The sequence below is a fragment of the Leucoraja erinacea genome, unplaced genomic scaffold (genome assembly GCF_028641065.1).
Source record: "Leucoraja erinacea ecotype New England unplaced genomic scaffold, Leri_hhj_1 Leri_459S, whole genome shotgun sequence".
NCBI classification, from domain to species: Eukaryota; Metazoa; Chordata; class Chondrichthyes; order Rajiformes; family Rajidae; genus Leucoraja; species Leucoraja erinaceus.
In genome coordinates, this window is record NW_026576360.1 from 46,342 (window position 1) to 68,042 (window position 21,701).

The following is a 21,701-nucleotide window of genomic DNA, read 5'->3' on the forward strand; positions in this document are numbered from 1 at the left end:
TTTGGAACTGATAAACACATACAAAATTCAAACATTTGAAAAAAAAAACTATTTCGAACATTTTAAATGTTAATAATCCATGACTAAATTTATTGCAAATATTTCTCATCACTAAAATGTAGTGATTCAAACTAATGTAGTGAAAACCATATAACCATTTAAAACTATAAAATTAACCATTTAAAACTCCATAAATGTGCAAAACACTGCTCTTTTGTAGTGGTCTCTCTTGAACTATTTGGAAATAAAAAGATATAACTAAAAAAAAGAAAGAAATAATTAACTTAATTATAAATAAAGATTTGTGCACATAAAAATAATTATCAACATAAAGTGTCCTCTTTTGGGATCATAGTAAAGATCTGTGCTCAAAAAGAAATCATTAACTTAATTTTAAATAAAAGCAGAAATTGCTAAAAATAAAAAATAAAAATATTTATCATCGGTTTGCTAGATAGGAACTGTTTTGGGAGAGGCAAATGCTCACGGCAGACCAAATGCGGTCTCCGGTGAGGAAAGACCGATCCTGGACTGGACTCTGGACTCTGGTCTTGTCCACGAGGGGGGGGGGGGGAATGGAGGAGGACGGCCAAAATTTTTTGTGCCTTCCACCACAGTGATGAATGCTGTGGTGGATGTTTATGTTACATGTTGTGTCCTGTTTATGCATTTTATTATTTAGTTAACCCATCTTTATGCTTTGTATGCAACTGATTTTTAAATTATGTAAAGCACTTTGGGGTCAATGAAAATTGACTATAAATGTGCTATATAAATAAACTTATTATTATTATTATTATTATTATAAAAACGTGTTAAACAGAAATTGGTCAGATATTGAGCTTTACACAGTAAGAAATCATGTGAAATCATCACTGACTTTAATTTTAAATGAATGTACCTGTATGTTATACTGTTTAGTTTGGAGATACAACCAGATAGTCTACTGAGTTCGCACTGACCAGCGATTTATGTTACAGATTTGACCATTTTATTTGGCGGCCAATCAATTGCGGTCTCTAAGGGGGTTGCATCCAATCACCAACCAGCTTTCTTTAAAATACCCGTCCAATCAACAAATAGGTCTCCTCCCGTCCAATCAGCCGCTGTCTCCAAGGGCATTGTGTCCAATCACATAATGCAGTTTAATGGTAATTAGCAGCTACGGTAAAGGTTGGAAGCCAGCGGAGCTACTGACAGTCAAACGGGAGGGAGCAGGAGAGATTCACACAGTGTATAATCCATAGCACCTAGTGTACAATTTCATAATATATACTAAATAACTGGGCTGACACACCTTGGCTGGGAACCTGGGGCCCACCAAAATTGTTCCCAATTGGGCACCGCACATCCCAAGGCCGGCCCTGTATATGTAGGCCTATATTTTAAAATCTCACGTACCCCCTGGAGTGCCTTCACGTACCCCCGGGGGTACGCGTACCCCCATTTGAGAACCACTGCACTAAATGGTCACCAATGTCCTTATCTCTAATAAGCCGAATCAATGCTATTAAAATGTTTACCTTACCTAAATTTTTATATTTATTTCAGACAATAACAATTTTTTTATTTCTAAATCTTTCTTTGATATTATTGACTCCAAAATGTCCTTATATATATGGCAGAATAAAAATTCCAGACTTAAATACATAAAGAAATCAGAAAAAGTTGGTGGTTTGGCACTGCCAAACCTTAGATTTTACTATTGGGCAGTTAATGCTCGCTATTTAATGTTTTGGACAAAAGATTTAGAAGATACCCAATGTCCAGGATGGATAAATCTTGAACGTGATTCTACGCAAGGGCTATCATTGGCTTCTATTCTAGGGGCCTCGTTACCTTTTGCAATTATGAGATTGAATAAATACACGACCAACCCAATATTAAGACATACACTGAATATGGTTTCAATTTTGTAAGTTTTTTGGATTGAATGATTTTATTATATCGAGTCCTATCATATCTAATTTTTTCTTCCAACCTTCTAGCACTGATCAAGCCTTTCTGTTATGGAAGAGGAAGGGATTAGTAGCTTTTCGTGATTTGTTTTCGGTTCGTTGTTTTATGTCTTTTGAACAACTCTCCAATAAATAAAATTTACCTAACTCACATTTTTTTAGATATTTACAAATTAGACATTTTTTGAGGGCAACTCCACCCTTTTTTACGTTACCACATCAAACCGATATCTTGGCAAAATTTTTATATTTAATCCTTATCAGAAGGGCTTAATAACGACTATTTATGAGTTGATTTTGAAATTAAAAAAAGGTACATTTGATAAAATTAAGAATGACTGGGAAAGAGAACTTCAATTTTCTTTATCTATAGAGAAATGGGAGAGGATTCTTCAATTAGTTAATACTCCCTCAATGTGTGCAAGACACACTTTGATACAATTCAAGGTGGTTCACAGAACTCATATGTCAAAAGATAAGTTAGCTTGATTTTATCGTCAAATAAATCCTACCTGTGACAGATGTAATTCTGAAGTAGCCTCACTGACCCATATGTTTTGGTCCTGCCCACTTTTGGAAAAATATTGGAAATAGATTTTTGATATTTCTGTAGTTTTCGGTATTGATTTACAACCTCATCCTATTACTGCAGTTTTTGGGCTGCCAATGTTAGATTATATCCATCTGTCCCGTTCCACCCTTCAGCTGATTGCTTTTACCACATTAATTGCCAGAAGATCTATTTCATTTAAATGGAAAGATTCCAACCCTCCGACCACACTCCATTGGTATTCATAAACGATATTGTGCTGGACCACTTTCTGTTTACAGGTATTAATGCCACCTGCTAGATGTTCAGGTTCCTACAGCTTTGAGTTACCTTTCCTGTTAGGCAGGAAGTTGTCATAGACCAGGAAGCCCAGCTCAGGGACACTACCGCATGGTGCAGACTGTAATTCTAGTGTGTAATTTACTGCCATCCCACCGCACCAGTTTGTTAGACGCATTGTCTGTGAGTAATCATGTTTGAGTAACAGCAACTTTATACGTTATTGTGCAGGATTGCTATTATTAATAGTTAAGAATGTTTCATGTGCCCTGGCTGGTTTCTTACATAACAGCATTGTATTTAGTGGTGGCATCATAGTTTATGTTTCTATACCAAGTGTATAACGTTACTAAATATGCGGTTTCCCTTTCTGCTTGTATGTTACAGTTCACAGTTGAATACAGTAAAGAATCAACAACATCTCGTGTCTACGGGTCTTTATTGGATTAATTGTTTAACTTGCTAGATAGCTGGATAGGGACATCCAGCGAGTCCAGTATAGATATCATGTTTAAATTTAGAAATAAATCAGGAGTGGCATTGTTGAACCCTTGGTTAAATTTGATAGGACTTGGGGAAGTTTTATTCAACATTTTCATACGACATAAATTGTCCCCTCTCCAACTGTTATAATAATTTATTTTTTACTGGTATACGGTGGAACGGATTTGACGACAAACAAGGACTTAAATTGTTGAAACACTTTGCAGACCAGATTCTGTTTTGCTTTGCTTTATTTTCTTCTTTAGTTTAGGGGGGGTTTATTTTTTTGTTTTTTCTCTTTTTTCTTTTTATCTTTTTGTTTTTATACGTGTAAGTTCTCTGTTAAATACTTAACTATATTTGCATAGAGACTGGGAGGTCTATATTCAATGTGTATATTGACACTGGACTCATATTTAGGTTATACCTGCCATTAATGTAACGCTTATGTATCAATATCACTGTTATTTTTATCATTACTTTTTTGTTCTTTTGTTTTTGCCTTTGAAAAAAACGCATAAAAAGATTTAAAAAAGAAAAAAAAGTTCACGCTAAAATAGGCTGGTCAGCGTGGCTTTGTGATGAGGCGATCTCGCTTGGCAAATTTGCTGGATTTCTTTGAAGTAAATAGCAGGATAGACAAAGGAGATTCAGTAGATGCTGTTTACTTGGATTGTCAGAAAGCCTTTGATAAGGTGCCACACGTTAGGCTGCTTAGGAAGATGAGAGCCCACAGTATCAAAGTGCAGATACTAGCATGGAAAGCAGGTTGGCTGGAAGGCAGAAGACAAAGAGTGGCAATAAACGGGGCCTTTTCAAGTGACTAGTGGAGTTCTGCAAGGGTCGGTGCTGGGGCCACTACTCTTCATGTTGTATATTAATGATTTAGACAAGGAGGTTGAAGGCTTTGTGGAAAAACGGTGGCGTCGTCTGAAAATTTGAAAATGGGGATCTTATGGAAACATGTAAAATTCTTAGAGGATTGGACAGGGTAGTTGAAGGAAAAATGCTCCCGATCCGAGGTGTGTCCAGAACCAGTGCTTACAGTTTAATAATAAGGGGTAGGCCATTTAGGATTGAGATGAGGAAAAACGTTTTCATGCAGAGAGTTGTGAATCTGTGGAATTCCCTGCCACAGAAGGCAGTGGAGGCCAATTCACTTGATGTTTTCAAGAGAGTTAGATTTAGCTCTTCGGGCTAGGGGAATGAAGGGATATGTGGAAAAAGCCAAAACAGGGTACTGATTTTGGACGATCAGCCATGATCATATTGAATGGTGGTGCTGACTTGAAGGGCCAATTGGCCTACTCCTGCACCTGTTTTCTAGGTTTCAATGAAACAAAAGTGTCATTATTCTTCTAAGAACCACATAGGTTAGATAGTATTACAACAAGGTCATCTTTAAAAATGTCACCTTCATGCGTACAGTTCCCAATTGGAGAAGGTGAGAACAGAATATAATTAGTGAAACAAACACCACATTCATTCTTTTCTTGGGTCAGATGAAAGTATTGCATCTTTCAAAGTTCATGATGCTCTTCAAATGAAAGGCGTAATTCACAAAGAGCACTGAGATATTCTTCATTGCTGGGATCAAATTCCAAAGCCTTTTCAAAGTATTCAATAGCTTCAGACTTGTGCCCATCCATCTGATGCAGAAATCCTTTGACACCAAGGGCCTTGCTGTCATGTGCATCCCTGCAAAGCTTCCTGTTTACCCACTTGTCCAAATGTTTATAACACAATTTCCAGTCATGTGTGTTATTTTTAATCTTCAGTCCTTTCTGCAACAAGTTGACAGCATTTAAATCAGACTTTCTCCGGTACATTTCAAATGCGCCAGCCTGTAAATATATTTTCTGCATATTTTCTGGACGAATGCCCTCTAACTTCAGCAGTTTGCTGTAGACCTCTGCTGCTTCGGAATACTCTCCATTTCTTATACAGATGTCTGCATAATCTAGTTGTGATTTAGTAGCAGTCTTTGGACGGTGTTCAAATGCCTTTCCAAAGTGATGTTTGCAATGATTGATCAACACCATTTTCTGTTGAAATTCAGGATATTGTGGATCAGAGCTCAATGGATTTTGGAACAGTTCAAGTAGTTGCACATTATAGCACATACCTATTTGGTCGTGAAGGACACTGTTCATTGGAGTGATTCCTAATGCTTTTTCCAGCAGCTCAATTGCCTTTTCCACAGCTCGTTCTCGTCTGTAAAATTTTGCAGCATTACGAAGCACTTTTGGAACATCAGGGCTTTTCTGTAAAGCTCGTTCAACTAATTCATTTGCTTCCTTCTTTTGCTTGTCCTGTTGCAGTTTTAGGGCCAACATCACCATGGCCAAAGATTCATCTGGATCAAGCTCCAGAACACGTCGCAGATGACTCATGCTCTGACTACTTTTGTGTTTCCCTGGCATTGATTCCAGACGAAACAGAACTGTTGCATAGCCCATGATCCATTCTGTATTGTCAGGATCTTCCTCCAGAGCTTTCTCAAAACATTTCATAGCCTCCTCATAGTGTTGAGCTGCCGATCTCAACAATGACCACCCCTTCTCCCCATACACTTCAGGTGTCATTGCTGTATAGCGAGGACCATCTGTGAGTGGTTTACAGATCATCTCCAGCTTGTCGAGGTAGGACTGGGCCTTGTCCAGTTGTCCCATGTGGTAATGCACCCAGGCATAGTTTCCATAGGTGATGATGCTTCTTCTTTCAAATGCATCTTTGTGGTTCTCCCTCAGAATCTTTTCAGCTTCCTGTAAGTTTTGAATAGCTTCCTCACTGTTGCCTTGCAGGCAGTTTACAAAAGCGAGTTGGTTGTAGGACCTGGCCTTATACTTCAAATTCAGATCTATAGAATCTTGTAATCTGTACACCATATCATCCAGGTCAATGGTCTCCTTCTGTGGGCCCCACGTGAAGTGACACTGAAGCTGATCGAGCTTCTCCTTTAACAAATCCCTCACTGTTTTGCTGTAAGGGAAGAAAACACGTGAAAATCAGTCTCAGAACACATCTAACACTTCACAAACAGTCAGCAGATCAGGCATGCTAGATTTGCTTTTCTGATATGCCTCTATCATATCTGCCTCAACCACCAACCCTGGCAGTACATTGCAAGCTCTCACCACCCTCAATGTAAAAATGTTGGACGACACATCTCCTTCAAACCTTGCCCCTCGCATGCTAAACTTATGCCCTTGAGTATTTAATTTCTCCATCCCAGGTCTGGCTGTCTTTCCTGTCAATGCCTCTCACACTATTATGTAATTCTATCAGCTCTCCCCATAGCCTCTGGCACTCTGGAGAAAACAATCCAAGTCTGTCCAAAGGCTCCCAATAATTAATATCCCCTGATCCAGCCAACATTCTGGTACACCTCATCTGCACCTTTTCCAAAGCCTCCAGATCCTTCCTGTAATGGGGCAACCAGAATTATATGCAAAATTCCTAGTAAAAAGTCCAATAAAGCTGCCTCACTGGGTGCCACAGGGCTGTGTGTTCAGCCCTCTCCTCTACTCCCTCTTCACCCACGACTGTGTCCCTATGCATGGCTCCAACTTCATCATAAAATTCACTGACGACACCACGGTGGTAGGACTGATCAGTGACAACTAATCAGCCTACAGGGAGGAGGTCCAGCACCTGGCAGCTTGGTGTACCAACAACAACCTTGTCCTCAACACACAGAAGACAAAGGAAATCATTGTGGACTACCGGAAGACCACAGGCGGCAGACACACCCCCATCCACATAAACGGGACTGAGGTGGAGCGCGTCTCCAACTTCAAATTCCTCGAGGTACACATCTCTGAAGATCTGTCCTGGTCCCTCAACACCGCCAAACTGATTAAAAAGGCGCAGCAGCACCTCTACTTTCTGACGGGCCTTAAGAAAGCTCACCTGTCCCCTCAGATCCTGTCAACTTCTACCGCTGTACCATAGAAAACATCCTGACCACCTGCTTCACGGTATGGTACAGCAGCTGCACCACAGCTGACAGGAAGGCACTGCAACGGGTGGTGAAAACCGCCCATCACATCATCGGTGCCCCGCTCCCTGCCATGGATGTCCTTCACCGCACACGGTGTCTGAGACGGGCTGGCAACATCATTAAGGACACCTCACACCCCAACCATGGAGTGTTTGCCCTCCTCCCATTAGGGAGGCGGTACAGGAGCCTCAGGTTTTGCACCAGCAGGCTAAGGAACAGCTTCTTCCCCAATACCATTACCCTGCTGAACTCACAGGCCCGGCGTTAGCCCTTCCCCCCCCCCCCCCCTTCTCATCAGTATTATTTATAGTTTATATAATTTATAGTTAAGTTATAGTCACCAGAATATAGCACATTCTTTTGTCAATCTTTTGCACCTTAACAACTATCTGTATATATATATATATATATATATGCCGATGTACATACACCAATATATCTTCATTTGTATATATTGTCTTAATCAGCACTTTACTACTTTGCACCCTGGTGAGATGCAAAACTGCATTTTGTTGTACTGTACTTGTACAATGTGCAATGACAATAAAGTTGAATCTAATCTAATCTAATCTCATGACATCCTGACTCTTATGCTCAATGCCCTGATCTGTGAAGGCAAGCAAACCTTTACAACTCTATCTACTTGTGTTGCCACTTTCATGGAGGAGTGGAATTGGACCCCAAGATCCCTCTGCATATTAAGGCTGTTGACGGTCATGCCATTACTTGTGTATCTTCACTTTATATATGAGCTCCCAAAGTGTAACACCTTAAACCTGCTTGGATTCAACTCCATCTGCCATTTCACTCCTGTTTCCATAGCAGATCTATATCCCGCTGTCTCACAGCCTTCCTCACGGTCCACGACCCCAGAAATCTTGGTGTAATCTGTAAACCTATCAACCAACCTGCTTAAGTTTACGTCCAAGTCATTTATATATATCACAACAACAGACGTCCCAGCACAGATTCCTGTGCAATTGCACTGGTCACAGCCCTCCGGACTGATTATTATTTATCCACAACAACCCTCTGTTAACTTGCAGTAAACTCATTCTGAATCCATATTCTGAATCCATACGACCTTATCAAAAACACTTTACTAAAATCCATGTGGACTATATCCATTGCCAACTCTTTTTTTTTTAAATTTATTTTATTTGAAGCAATTGTACAGGAATAAGGCAATCAACATGACAGTTATACAATTTTTGTACAGCTTAATTTTTAACATTGAAACCTAAAAATAAAGAGTAAAAAGGGGAGAATGAAGAAAAAGTAAAAGAAAAGAAAGGAAGGAAAATACCCCTAAACTACCAAAGAAGTGCAAGAGGAGCAATGTTTTGAGAAATTGATCTGCTTTTTCAGCCAAAACAAGCCTAATCTTTTCTAAATGTAGTGTCTCGGACATGTCAGTAATCCACATCTTCACTGTGGGAACTGTTGCTTTTTCCAAAATTTGAGTATGAGTTTTTTCGCAGTTATTAGGCCGTAGTCAAGGAAACATTTTTGAAATATTGTTAGCTTAGAGCAGGCCTCTGACATACCTAATGTGATCAGTTTTATATCTGGTTCCAGTTTAATTTTAAGTATTTTAGAGAAGATATCAAATATTCCCCTCCAGAAGTTTTGTGTCTTTAAACAGGAAGCAAAAGAATGGGTTAAAGTCACTTCTTGGAGGTGGCATTTATCACAAATAGGGGAGACGGTTGGGAAGATCTTATTCAATTTAGTCTTTGAATAGTAAAGCCTATGCAGTATTTTAAATTGTATCAGGGAGTGCCTGACATTGAGAGAGCAGTAATGTATGCATAGTATGCTTTCCTCCCAGATATCCTTTGAAATAAATAAACCCAACTCGTCTTCCCATGCTCGCCTATACATCTGAGAAGATGGGGTATGCACAATTAAAAGAGTGTTATAAATGTAGGATGTTAACTTGCTATTCATATTTATTCATAACATGTCTATTCATACAATCGTCTAGTATATCTGGACCCATAAAACGACAGTCTTATGTATATGTTTTCACATAATCTCGGATTTGAAGATATTTAAAAAGATTGCTTGCTTTCAACTGATATTTCTCCTGTAGTTCTTGAAATGCGAGGAAAATCCCCTTCTCGTAGAGATCTCCCACCGTTTTAATTCCTGAGTTTTTCCATTGTGCAAACACCTTATCTAAAGTAGACAGTTGGGATTGTTAGCAATTGGTAGAAGGAGAGAAAAATTTCTCAGTTTGAGACTTAATTTCAACTGTTTCCAAATACGTAGGATACTGTGTATTATCGGATTTTGCTCATACATTGATTTACTCAGATGTGTTGGAGAAAGAATTGCGCCTATGTTAAAAGGCAAACAATCTTCCCTCTCCATTTTTAACCAATTTACCCGTTGACATGTATCATCCATCCAGAAAATTATGTTTTTAATATTAGTCGCCCAGTAGTTGAAAAGGAAATTAGGAAGTGCTAATCCTCCATTTTCTTTAGATTTACACAAATGTCTTTTATGTATTCTGTGGATTTTGTAGTCCCAAATGATAATAGTCCAATTTTTTTTTAAACTTTTGGGGAGATATATCGGTATTGATTGAAATAAATATAGAGAGTTGTGGAAGGAAGATCATCTTTATGGCATTTACTCTACCTATAAGGGAAATAGGGAACGTTTTCCAGAATTGATTGAGGGCATTTAGTTTAGTAATAAATGGTGGGAAATTTGTTTGAAATGGAGAGGTGTATTTCACCTTCAAGGTATCTATTTTTTTCAGTAACAATTCTAAAGGGAAATTTTTGGAGTTGTGAAGGGTGTTGAGCTTTAATTGGCATAATTTCACTTTTATTCCAGTTTATTCTATACCCTGAAAAGGCACCATATTGTTATTTAAGGTTTAATACATTTGGGATACTAACTTGGGAGTTGGTGATGTATAAGAGTACATCGTCTGCATATAACGAAATCTTGTTATTGGTATGTTTATTGCCAATTCTTAGTGATCACCTTTGTCACCTCCTCAAAAAATCCAATCAAGTTAGTCAGACATGCCCTGCCATGTATAAAGCCATGCTGCCTATCCCTAATTAACTCATTCTCCTCCAAATAGGAGTCAATCCTATCCTGAAGTACCCTCTCTAGTAGCATTGCTCCACTCGTACGTAAGGGTCACTAGCCTAGAATTTAGGAGATTGAGAGGGGATCTTATAGAAACTTACAAAATTCTTAAGGGATTGGACAGGTTAGATGCAGGAAGATTGTTCCCGATGTTGGGGAACAAGGGGTCTAGATGCAGGAAGATTGCTCCCGATGTTGCGAAAGTCCAGGACAAGGGCTCACAGCTTAAGGATAAAGGGGAAATCCTTTAGAACGGAGATGAGAAGAACATTTTTCACGCAGAGAGTGGTGAATCTCTGGAACTCTCTGCCACAGAAGGTAGTTGAGGCCAGTTCATTGGCTATATTTAAGAAGGAGTTAGATGTGGCCCTTGTGGCTAGAGGGATCAGGGGGTATGGAGAGAAGGCAGGTACGGGATATTGAGTTGGATGATCAGCCATGATCATATTGAATGGCGGTGCAGGCTCGAAGGGCCGAATGGCCTACTCCTGCACCTATTTTCTATGTTTCTATAATTCCCTAGATTCTCCATACTTCGCTTCTAACATAAAAGAACAACTTTAGCAACTCCCCAGTCCCTCAGGTCCTTGCCTGTGACTAGCAAAGATGCAAAGATCTTCATCAAGGGGTCTACAATTTCCGCTCTTGCCTTAATAACCTGGGGTGTCCCATTGGGTCCTGTGGAATTATCCACTTTGGTTCTCTTCAAGAGCCCGAACATCTCCTCCTTTTTAATCTCAAACTGCCCTTGCATATTAATGTTCTCCACGCTGATCTCACTGTCCTCCATTTCCCCTTTTTGGGGAAAACAGAGGCAAAACAGAGGCAAAGCAGGGTTCTCACATAATTTTTTTTCCCTGTTGCCAGCCGGGCAATTTAGGCAGCTTTTTAGGTTGACAAATGACAGTTTAGGTGGTCATCTAAGACGGCTTGCATGACGCGTGCGATAATGTGCTCCGACGAAGTGCATTGTTACCAAGCGGAATTATGCTCAATGGAGCATTCACATATTATTTCTGCTTCAAATAATGTCATAAACTAATTCACCAATCAAGACATGATATATACCACAGAGATGCTGGCTGCTCCATGGAGTTCCACCGCAGAATTAAAGCATGGAATAGTCTTCACCCTACCATAGTTACCCAACCAGACGCAACTAAATTTAAGAACCCTTTTTTGCTTAAGTCCAAGTCAAGAGTCAAGAGAATTTTATTGTCATGTGTCTCAGATAGGACAATGAAATTCTTGCTTGCTGCAGCACAACAAAATATGTAAACATAATAACTGGCCCGTTCGCGGAGCTTGAATCGGCTGCGGGAGTTACCATCACCCGGCTGGGTGCCCAACATCGAGGGCCTGGATCGCCTCAACGCTGCGGGAGAACAAGCAAGGAAGAGATAAGACTAAGACTTTTTGCCCTCCATCACAGGAAGGAGGTGCCTGGAGATTCACTGTGATGGATGTTTGTGTTAAACTGTGTTCATTGTGTGTTCTGTTGCTTTTTTTTTCTGTCATGACTGCAAGGTACGCAATTTCATTCAAACTATTGTTTGAATGACAATAAAGGAAACTCTCCAATTCTTTCTAATACAGAACAGGAGAGAAAAGTTCAGTGTGTCTGTATACCATAGATCATATATATATATACACAATAAATAAACAGATAAAGTGCAATAGGCTGTTATTGTTCAGAGTTTGGAGTTTGGTGGTGGACCCTTCATCACCTCCAGTTTAAATTCCATTTGGAATATTTTTGGAGTAACTCTAGCTCCCTGAAGCAAGAGTTACTCCAGGGAGTTACTCAGGCTCCAGGGATTGATTCTGCGTTGGTTTTCAGTGGTTACGGTGAGGCGGCAACTAGACAGCATGGTGGCCAGGTCTCCCACAATGCAAAGGGAGGGAGAAAGTGCTCGGCGCTGCCCTTTTGCCGTGACAGTGCGCATGTGCAGGGCAGCCGGCCGTGCCCACGGATGAGGAGAGGGCGGAGAGCGGAGAGCCAGTGGCCCGGACATGGATACGGATGGCGGGCGAAGACGGAGAGTGACAGAGAGAGAGAGAGAGAGAGAGATAGAGATAGAGATAGAGAGGGGGCCTGCTCGCAGTTGACTATAGGTGTCCCGGGTGCTTGCCAAACCGGGCAAATGGTTTTAGGTGTCCGGGCAGGACTTTAGGTCGCCATTGGCACCCGGGCGACCGTTAATTTCGAGCCCTGCAAAGTAGTTGTTTAGTACCTCTCCTGTTACCTCAACTGATCTTTAAAAACGATTTCCACATGTTAGAAGTAGATGCACCCTATAACAATTGCTCACAGATTGCCCTCCCAAGCCCTTGCCTTGTAAAGTTATATTTTCACTTACTCCAATTGAGTACTGGAGTACCACAAGGTCTTACCTTCTCCGTGTTCAAAACAATCTTATAAATTAAGGAGATAGAATCATAACGGCTTGTCCCACTTAGGTGTCCTTGGCATGCAAATTACGCGACATCGTGGTCGCGTTGGTCCTGCAAAGGTCGGGCGCGATTACATGCACACGCACAGCCGTCTGGAACGAGTGACGTCATTTAAAGATGGACACAAAGCGGGAGTAACTCAGCAGGACCGGCAGCATCTCTGGAGAGAAGCAATGGGTGACGTTTCGTGTTGAGACTCTTCTTCAGTCTGAAAAGAAGGGTCTTGACCCGATACGTCACCCATTGCTTTTCTCCAGAGATGCTGCCGGTCCCACTGTGTTACTCCAGCATTTTATGCCTATCTTCAATTTTCCATTTCCACAATGGCCAGTTAGACGTGAGCATTGCAACAGACTAAGTTATCTGCTTTCTCCACAATACCTCTTGCATTGAAATAAATGCACCAGCCCACCACAATCACCATATTCCTTCATCTCTCAACCTCTCCCTATATCTCAGGCCCTTAAGTCCCGGCAACATCTTGCAAATCGTCTCTGCACCCTTTCCAGCTGGACAACATCTTTCCTATAACACGGTGACCAAAACTGAACACAATATTATAAATGTGTCCTCACCAATGCCTGATATATCCTGGTCCTCACCTACAAAGCCCTCAACCACTTTCCCCCCCCCCCCCCCCCTTATCTCACTGACCTCCTCTCCCACTACCAACCCTCACGGTCCCTCAGATCCATTTCAGCCGGTCTCCTCTCCATTCTAAAATCCAACCTCTGCACATTTGGAGACAGAGCTTTCTCCAGGGCAGCTCCCAGGCTCTGGAACTCCCTCCCACAATTGATCCGAACTTCTGAGTCCCTCACCATCTTCCAGTCCCGCCTCAAGACCCATCTCTTCACCTCTGCATACCCTTAGTCCCATGTCCCCCTCCCCTTTGCATCTCTGTCTTACTGCTCTATTTTGTTTTGTTCTTGACTCACCATGTAAAGCGACTTTGAGTCCTTGAAAAGCGCTATACAAATAAAATGTATTATTATTATTATTATTATTATAACTGTAACATGGCCTCTCATCTTCCATATAATACCCTGACTGATGGCCAATGGGCCAAAAGCCGTTTTGACCACACTATCTAGCTATGATGCCACTTTCAAGGAACTATGCACCTGCACTCTTAGATCCCTCTGCTCTACATCAGCCATTCCTCAGCCCACCTGACCAACTGATCAAGATGATGCTGCAAATTTAGCCAACCATCTTCAGGATTCACATTAGCACCCATTTTAGTATCCATCGGCAAACTTGCTAATATGCCTTGTGAGTTCTTACCCAAATCATTGATATAGATGACAACTAGCAAAGGGCCCAGCACCAGATCCTGATAGACACCACTAGTCACAGGCCTCCAGTCTGGAAAGCAACCTTCCACCATCATCCGCTGCTTCCTTCCATGAAGCCAATTATCTATCCATTCAGCTATCTCTCCTTGGATTGGAGGTACACATCCGCCTATCCCCACCACTTTCTACTTTATGCAGAACCCGCTCCCTCCAAAATTCCATGGTGCATTCATCCCTTCCAACCCAAATCATGGCCCCCACCAGGCACTTTCTCCTGCTTCTGCAGATGTACCTCCTGTCACTACATCTGTTCCATTACAGGGAGCCTAGCAACCCTTCCAGGAGAGACAGAAGTTCCCGTGCACCTACTACATTCAATGCTTCCGATATGGCCTCCTTTACGGTAGCAAGACTAAGTGTAGACTAGACGACTGTTTCCCTGAACATTTACAACAAGTAGGTGCCACCACCCATCTGCCAATGAACCCCTCATCTGCTATCATCATCCTGGCATGGTGCTGCCCACATAACTCTTCTAGCTTTTTCCCCTCTACTACATTCCGAAGAAGGATCCCGCACTGAAACATGGCCTTTCAATTTCTCCAGAGATACTGCCTGATCCACTGTGTTACTCCAGCATGTTGTGTTTTTTGCTCAGGACCCAGCACCTGCAGTTCCTTGTGCCTACTCTTATAGCTAACACCCTCTAATCCATGTAGTATTCTGGTAAATCTCCTCCATTCTCCAAAGTCTCCACAACCAATCTGTCATGCTCCAAATGTCTCTGCAAAGCCCAATAAAGCAGCACAATGACTTCCTGACTATTATACTCAATGCCCCAACCCTTGAATGCAAATGTACCATAAGCCTTTGTCACCACATTATCTACTTGTGATGCCACTTTCAGGGATCTACAGGTTTGGACCCAAAGATGTTCAAGGTCTGATAAATACAGTTAAGGATCTGTCCATTAACTGAATACATTCCCCTTACATTCTACCCAAGCTGCAGCATCTCACACCTAGAGTCAGAGTCATATACATGGAAACAAGGCAGCTCAACTGTGGCTGACAAGGGAAGTCAAGGTTAGTGTTAAAGCCAAGGAAGAGGCATTTACATTGGGCAGAAGAAACGGCAAACCAGAGCACTTGGAGAAATTTAGAACTCAACAGAGGAGCACAAAGGGGTTAATTAAGAGGGGGAAAAGGAGCATGAAAGAAAGCGTGTGGGAAATATAAAAACAGCCAGTCAAGGTTTCCCAGGGCCAGATGGTCTGCATCCCAGAGAACTCTAGGAGGTGGCCCTAGATATCGTGAATGCATTGGTGATCATTTTTCAATGTTCTCTCGACTCTGGATCAGTTTAATTCAACTTTTTAAGAAAGGAGGGAGAGAAAATATAGAAACATAGAAAATAAATGCAGGAGTAGGCCATTCGGCCCTTCGAGCCTGCACCGCCATTCAATATGATCATGGCTGATCATCCAACTCGGTATCCTGTACCTGCCTTCTCTCCATACCCCCTGATACCTTTAGCCACAAGGCCACATCTAACTCCCTCTTAAATATAGCCAATGAACTGGCCTCAACTACCTTCTGTGGCAGAGAATTCCACAGATTCACCACTCTCTGTGTGAAAAATGTTTTTCTCATCTCGGTCCTAAAAGATTTCCCCCTTATCCTTAAACTGTGACGCCTTGTTCTGAACTTCCCCAACATCAGGAACAATCTTCCTGCATCTAGCCTATCCAACCTCTTAAGAATTTTGTAAGTTTTGTGGTTAAAAACGGGGAATTATAGACCAGTTAACCTTACATCGGTAGTGGGGAAGATGCTGGAGTTGATTATTAAAGATGTTATAGCAGTGTATTTGGAAAGCAGTGACGGGATCAGTCAATGTCAGCATGGATTTCAGAAGGACTAATCTTTTGGAATTTTTAGATGATGTAACAAGTAGAATGGATAAGGACGAGCTAGTGGATGTGGTTTGGCTGGACTTTCAAAAAGCCTTTGACAAGGTACCACACAAGAGATTAGTGTGCAAAATTAGAGCATAAGATATTGGGGATAGTGTATTGACATGGATAGAGAACTGGTTGGCAGGTAGGAGGAGGTGCAACGAGACCTGGGTGTGCTTGTACATCAGTCACTGAAAGTAAGCATGCAGGGTACAGCAAGCAGTGAAGAAAGTCAATACATTCTTCATTGCGAGAGGATTTTAGTTTGGGAAAAAAGGAAGTCCTACTGCAGTTGGATAGGTCTCTGGTGAGAGCGCACCTGGAGTATTGTGTGCGATTATAGTCTCCTAATTTGAGGAATGACATTATTGCTATTGAGAGAGTGCAGCATAGGTTCACCAGGTTAATTCACGGGATGGCGGGACCGACGTATGATGAAAGAATGTGTCGACTGGGCTTGTATTCGCTGGAATTTAGAAGAATGAGAGGGGATCTTATAAAACGTATACAATTCTTAGAGGACAGGGTACCTGCAGGAAAAATGTTCCTGATGTTGGGGGAGTCCAGAACCAGGGGTCACACACAGTTTAAGAATAAAGGGTAGGACTGAGATGAAGAAAAATATTTCACTCGGAGAGTGGTGAATCTGTGGAATTCTCTGCCACAGAAGGCAGTGGATGCCAATTCACTGGATGTTTTCAAGAGAGATTTAGATTTAGCACTTCGGGCTAGGGGAATGAAGGATTATGGGGAAAGTTTAGATTGGGGTACAGATTTTGGACGATCAGCCATGATCATATTGAATGGTGGTGCTGACTCGAAAGGCCGAGTGGCCTACTCCTGCACTTATTTTCTATGTTTCACTGTTTAAGGCCTTTGTCCCAACAGGCCCTTTGGATCACGCCTCATCCTCCTGTATTCCAACAAATACTGTACTTGCATGCCCAACCTCTCCCTGTAGCTCAGGCATTCTAGTCCTGTCAGCATGCTCATAAACCTTCTCTGCACCCTTTCCAGCTTTACAACATCTTTCCTATGATAGACACAAATGCTCTAGTAACGAAGCGAGTCAGGCAGCATCTCTGGTGACAATGGATATGTGATGTTTAAGGGGAATTAAAATGGTTAGCAACCGAGAGATCCAGTAGGCCTTGGCATAAAAGTTCAGCAAAATGGTTAACTTAGATAGACAAGGACTGATTAGGGATGGTCCACATGGTTTTGTAGGTGGAAGGTTGTCTCTCACAAATCTGATTGAGTTTTTTGAAGATGTGACCATGTGGCAGGTCACAGAGTGATAAAGTAATATAGTGTGGAAACAGGCCATTCTGCCCACCTCGCCCATATCAGCCAACAATGTCCCATCTACCCTAGTACCATTTAACTGCGCTTGGTCCATAAACCTCCAAACCTATCCTATCCATGTATCTGTCCAACTTCAACAAGCTTGTACTCAAGGAGGTGGTTCAAGACATCGTGGATGCATTGGTGATCATTTTCCAATGTTCTATAGATTCTGGATAGGTTCCTGTGTATTGGAGGGTAGCTAATGTTATCCCACTTTTTAACAAAGGAGGGAGAGGAAAGCAGGGATTTATCAACCAGTTAGTGGTGGGGAAGATGCTGGTGTCAATTATCAAAAATGTAATAGGATAGCAGTAGTAGGATCGGTCCAAGTCAGCATGGGTTTACGAAGGGGAAATCATGCTTGACTAATCTTCGGCAATTTTTTGAGGATGTAACAAATAAAACGGACAAGGGAGAGCCAGTGGATGTAGTGTACCTGGACTTTCAGAAAGCATTTGATAAGGTACCACATAGGAAATGAGTGGGCAAAACTAAACCACATGATATTGGGGGTAGAGTGCTGACATGGATAGAAAATTGGTTGGAAGACAGGAATCAAAGAGTGGAGATGAACGTGTGTCTTTCAGAATGGCAGGCAGTGACTCGTGAGGTACCGCAAGGCTCGGTGCTGGGACATCAATGATTTAGCTGAAGGGATTCAAAGTAACATTACCAAATTTGCAGATGACACAAAGCTGGTGGCAGTGTGAACTGTGAGGAGGATGCTATGAGAATACAGGGTGACTTGGACAGGTTGGGTGAGTGGGCAGATGCATGGCAGATGCAGTATAATGTGGATAAATGTGAGGTTATCCACTTGGGTCGCAAAAACAGGAAGGCAGGTTATTATTCAAATGGTGTCAAGTTGGGAAAAGGGGAAGTACAACGGGATCTGGGGGTCCTTGGTCATCAGTCAATGAAAGTAAGAATGCAGGTACAGCAGGCAGTGAAGAAAGCGAATGACATGTTGGCCTTTATAACAAGAGGAGTTGAGTATCGGAGCAAAGTGGTCCTTTTGCAGTTGTATAGGACCCTCGTGAGACCACACCTAGAGTATTGTGTGCAGTTTTGGACCCCTAATTTGAGCAAGGACATTCTTGCCATTGAGGGAGTGCAGCGTAGGTTTACAAGGTTAATTCCCGGGATGGCGGGACTGTCATATACTGAGAGAATGGTGGCTGGGCTTGTATACTCTGGAATTTAGAAGGATGAAAAGGGATCGTGTTGAAATTTAAGATTATTAAGGGTTTGGACAAGCTAGAGGCAGGAAACATGTTCCCGATGTTGGGGGAGTCGAGAACCAGGGGACAGTTTTAGAATAAGGGGTAAGGCATTTCGAACAGAGATGATGAAACGCAGAGAGTTGTGAGTTTGTGAAATTCTCTGCCTCAGAAGGCAGTGGAGGCCGATTCACTGGATGCATTCAAAAGAGAATTAGACTGAGCTCTTTGGGCTAGCGGAATCAAGGGATATGGGGTTAGGGCTGGGGTTGGGACTGGGGTTAGGGCTGGGGCTTGTGCTGGTGATGGGGCTGGGGCTACTTACCACCGATATCCAGCTCCAGCTCCTTCTCCAGCCGGACACAAAGCCGTTGCATCTTCCCGTGACCCGATGTCCCTCTCCACACCCGGCCCTCTTCAGCCCTTGTTCCCCGGTGGGGGGGAGGGGTGGGAGGGGAACAGGGCTGAAGAGGGCCGGGCGTGGAGAGGGACATTGGGTCACGGGAAGATGCGATGGCTGCGATGGCTTTGTGTGCGGAAGGAGACCGTGGGTTACATTGCGGAGATTAACATGATGGGAATGGTGGCCCAAGCCTTTAGTCCAAGATGGCCTCGCCGGAAGGCCATGCCTGGCCATATCGTTTCCCGAATGGCATATGGCACGATTTGGTCTCCAGAACAAATCAAAAAAGACCATTTTTAAAATTTTCTAAGAGTTGAGCACCGTTCGGAAATGACGCCGAGTAAAGGTATGTACCTGCTATACAATCACAAGGATGTCCTTCCTCAAATTAGGAAACCAAAATTGTACACAATACTACAGATGTGATCTTACCAGAGCCTTATACAACTGCAGAAGAACCTCTTTACTCCTATACTGAAATCCTCTTGTTATGAAGGCCAACATTCCATTAGCTTTCTTCACTGCCTGCTGTACCTGCACGCCAACTTTCAGTGACTGGTGTACAAGGACACCCAGGTCTCTCTGTACCTCCCCCTTACTTAACCTAACCCTTACTTAACCTAACCTCATTGAGATAATAATCTGCCTCCCTGTTTTTGCGACCAAAGTAGATAACCTCCCATTTATCTATATTATACTGTAACGGCCACGCATCTGCCCACTCACTCAACCTGTCCAGGTCACCCTGCAACCTCCTATCATCCTCTTCACAGTTCACACTGCCACTCAGCTTTGTGTCATCCGCAAACTTGCTAGTGTTGCTCCTAATTCCCTCTTCCAAATCATTAATATATATGGTAAACAGTTGCGGCCCCAACACCGAGCCTTGCGGCACTCCACTCTCCACTGCCTGCCATTCTGAGAGCGGGGTGTAAAAGCGAGAAAGACAGGGCAGATGCGAGTGGGAGATAGGGGGAAGAGACTGGACAGGCGGAGAGATGGTGAGAAGAGAGAATGGGGTGAAAGACATGCGTGTTTGTGTTTTGCTCACAGATGTGTTTAGTTTAACATTCCGCGGGGAGTGCCGGAGTTTGCACGTTGGCTGCAGAAGTGGGCAACGTCCCCCAGTCCCTCCCTCCAGTCCAGGGAGGGGGGTGGGGGGGAAGGATTGTCCTAGCGCTGGGAAGTTTTGTGGAGACGGGGAGTCCGGGATCTGCAGTGAAGCTGCAAGTTCCTCTCTCCCCATCTCTCTTCCCATCTCTCTACCCGTCTCTCCCCTTTCAGAATGGCAGGCAGTGACTAGTGGGGTGCCGCAAGGCTAAGTGCTGGGACCACAGCTATTTACAATATACATCAATGATTTGGATGAAGGGATTCAAATTAACATTAGTAAATTTGCAGATGACAAAATGCTGGGCGGCAGTGTGAACGATGCTCTGAGGATGCAGGGTGACTTGGACAGGTTGGGGGAGTGGGCGGATGCATGGCAGATGCCGTTTAATGTGGTTACATGTGAGGGTTATCCACTTTGGTAGCAAAAACAGGAAGGCAGATTATTATCTAAATGGTGTCAAGTTGGGAAAAGGGGAAGTACAACGGGTTCTGGGGTCCTTGTTCATTAGTCAATGAAAGTAAGCAGGTACACAAAAATGCTGGAGAAACTCAGCGGGTGCAGCAGCATCTATGGAGCGAAGGAAATATGCTACGTTTCTGGCCGAAACCCTTCTCCAGACTGAAGGGGGGTGAGGAGGGGGCTCCGCCTGTCCAGTCTCTTCCCCCTATCTCCCACTAGCATCTGCCCAGTCTTTCTCGCTGTTACACCCGGCTCTCAGAATGGCAGGCAGTGGCGAGTGGAGTGCCGCATGGCTCGGTGTTGGAGCCGCAACTGTTTACCATATATATTAATGATTTGGAAGAGGGGAGAAGAAAGGAAAAAGGAGGAGGAGCCCGAGGGCTGAGGGAGCGATAGGATGGGGAGGAGACAGCTAACAAAATTGGGAGAATTGAGGTGCTGTTCCTCCAATTTCCGGTGTTGCTCGCTCTGGCCATGGAGGAGACCCAGGACAGAGATGTCGGATACGGAGTGGGAGGGGGAGTTGAAGTGCTGAGCCACTGGGAGGTCAGGTTGGTTATTGCGGACCGAGCGGAGCTGTTCGGCGAAACGATCGCCAGGCCTCCACTTGGTCTCACCGATGTAAATCAGCTGACATCTAGAGCAGCGGATGTAATAGATGAGGTTGGAGGAGATGCAGTTTCTGGTCGAGGAAGAACCGGAGGGCTTTGAGACCATCCTGATGGGGGGCTTTCTGGTCGAGGAAGAACATACAGGTATAGCAAGCAGTGAAGAAAGCAAATGGCATGTTGGCCTTCTTAACAAGGGGAGTTGAGTATAGGAGCAAAGATGTAATTCTGCAGTTGTATAGGGCCCTAGTGAGACCACAACTGGAGTATTGTGTACAGTTTTGGTCCCCTAATTTGAGGAAGGACATTCTTGCTATTGAGGGAGTGCAGCGTAGGTTTACAAGGTTAATTCCCAGGGTGGCGGGACTGTCATATGCTGAGAGAATGGAGCTGCTGGGCTTGTACACTCTGGAGTTTAGAAGGATGATGGGATCTTATTGAAACATGTAAGATT

General features: G+C 43.0%; 1 protein-coding gene across 1 annotated transcript in view; it reads right to left on the reverse strand.

Annotated features, from left to right (window-relative positions):
* Positions 1–560: 560 nt before the first annotated feature.
* The window catches only part of LOC129693885 (interferon-induced protein with tetratricopeptide repeats 5-like), a 33,593-nt gene continuing 12,452 nt past the window's right edge, over positions 561–21,701 (reverse strand). The window contains exon 2 of the mRNA XM_055630626.1: positions 561–6,252. Coding sequence (XP_055486601.1) covers positions 4,791–6,252 — 1,462 coding nt within the window. The 3' untranslated portion in view covers positions 561–4,790. The remainder of the gene's footprint in view (positions 6,253–21,701) is intronic.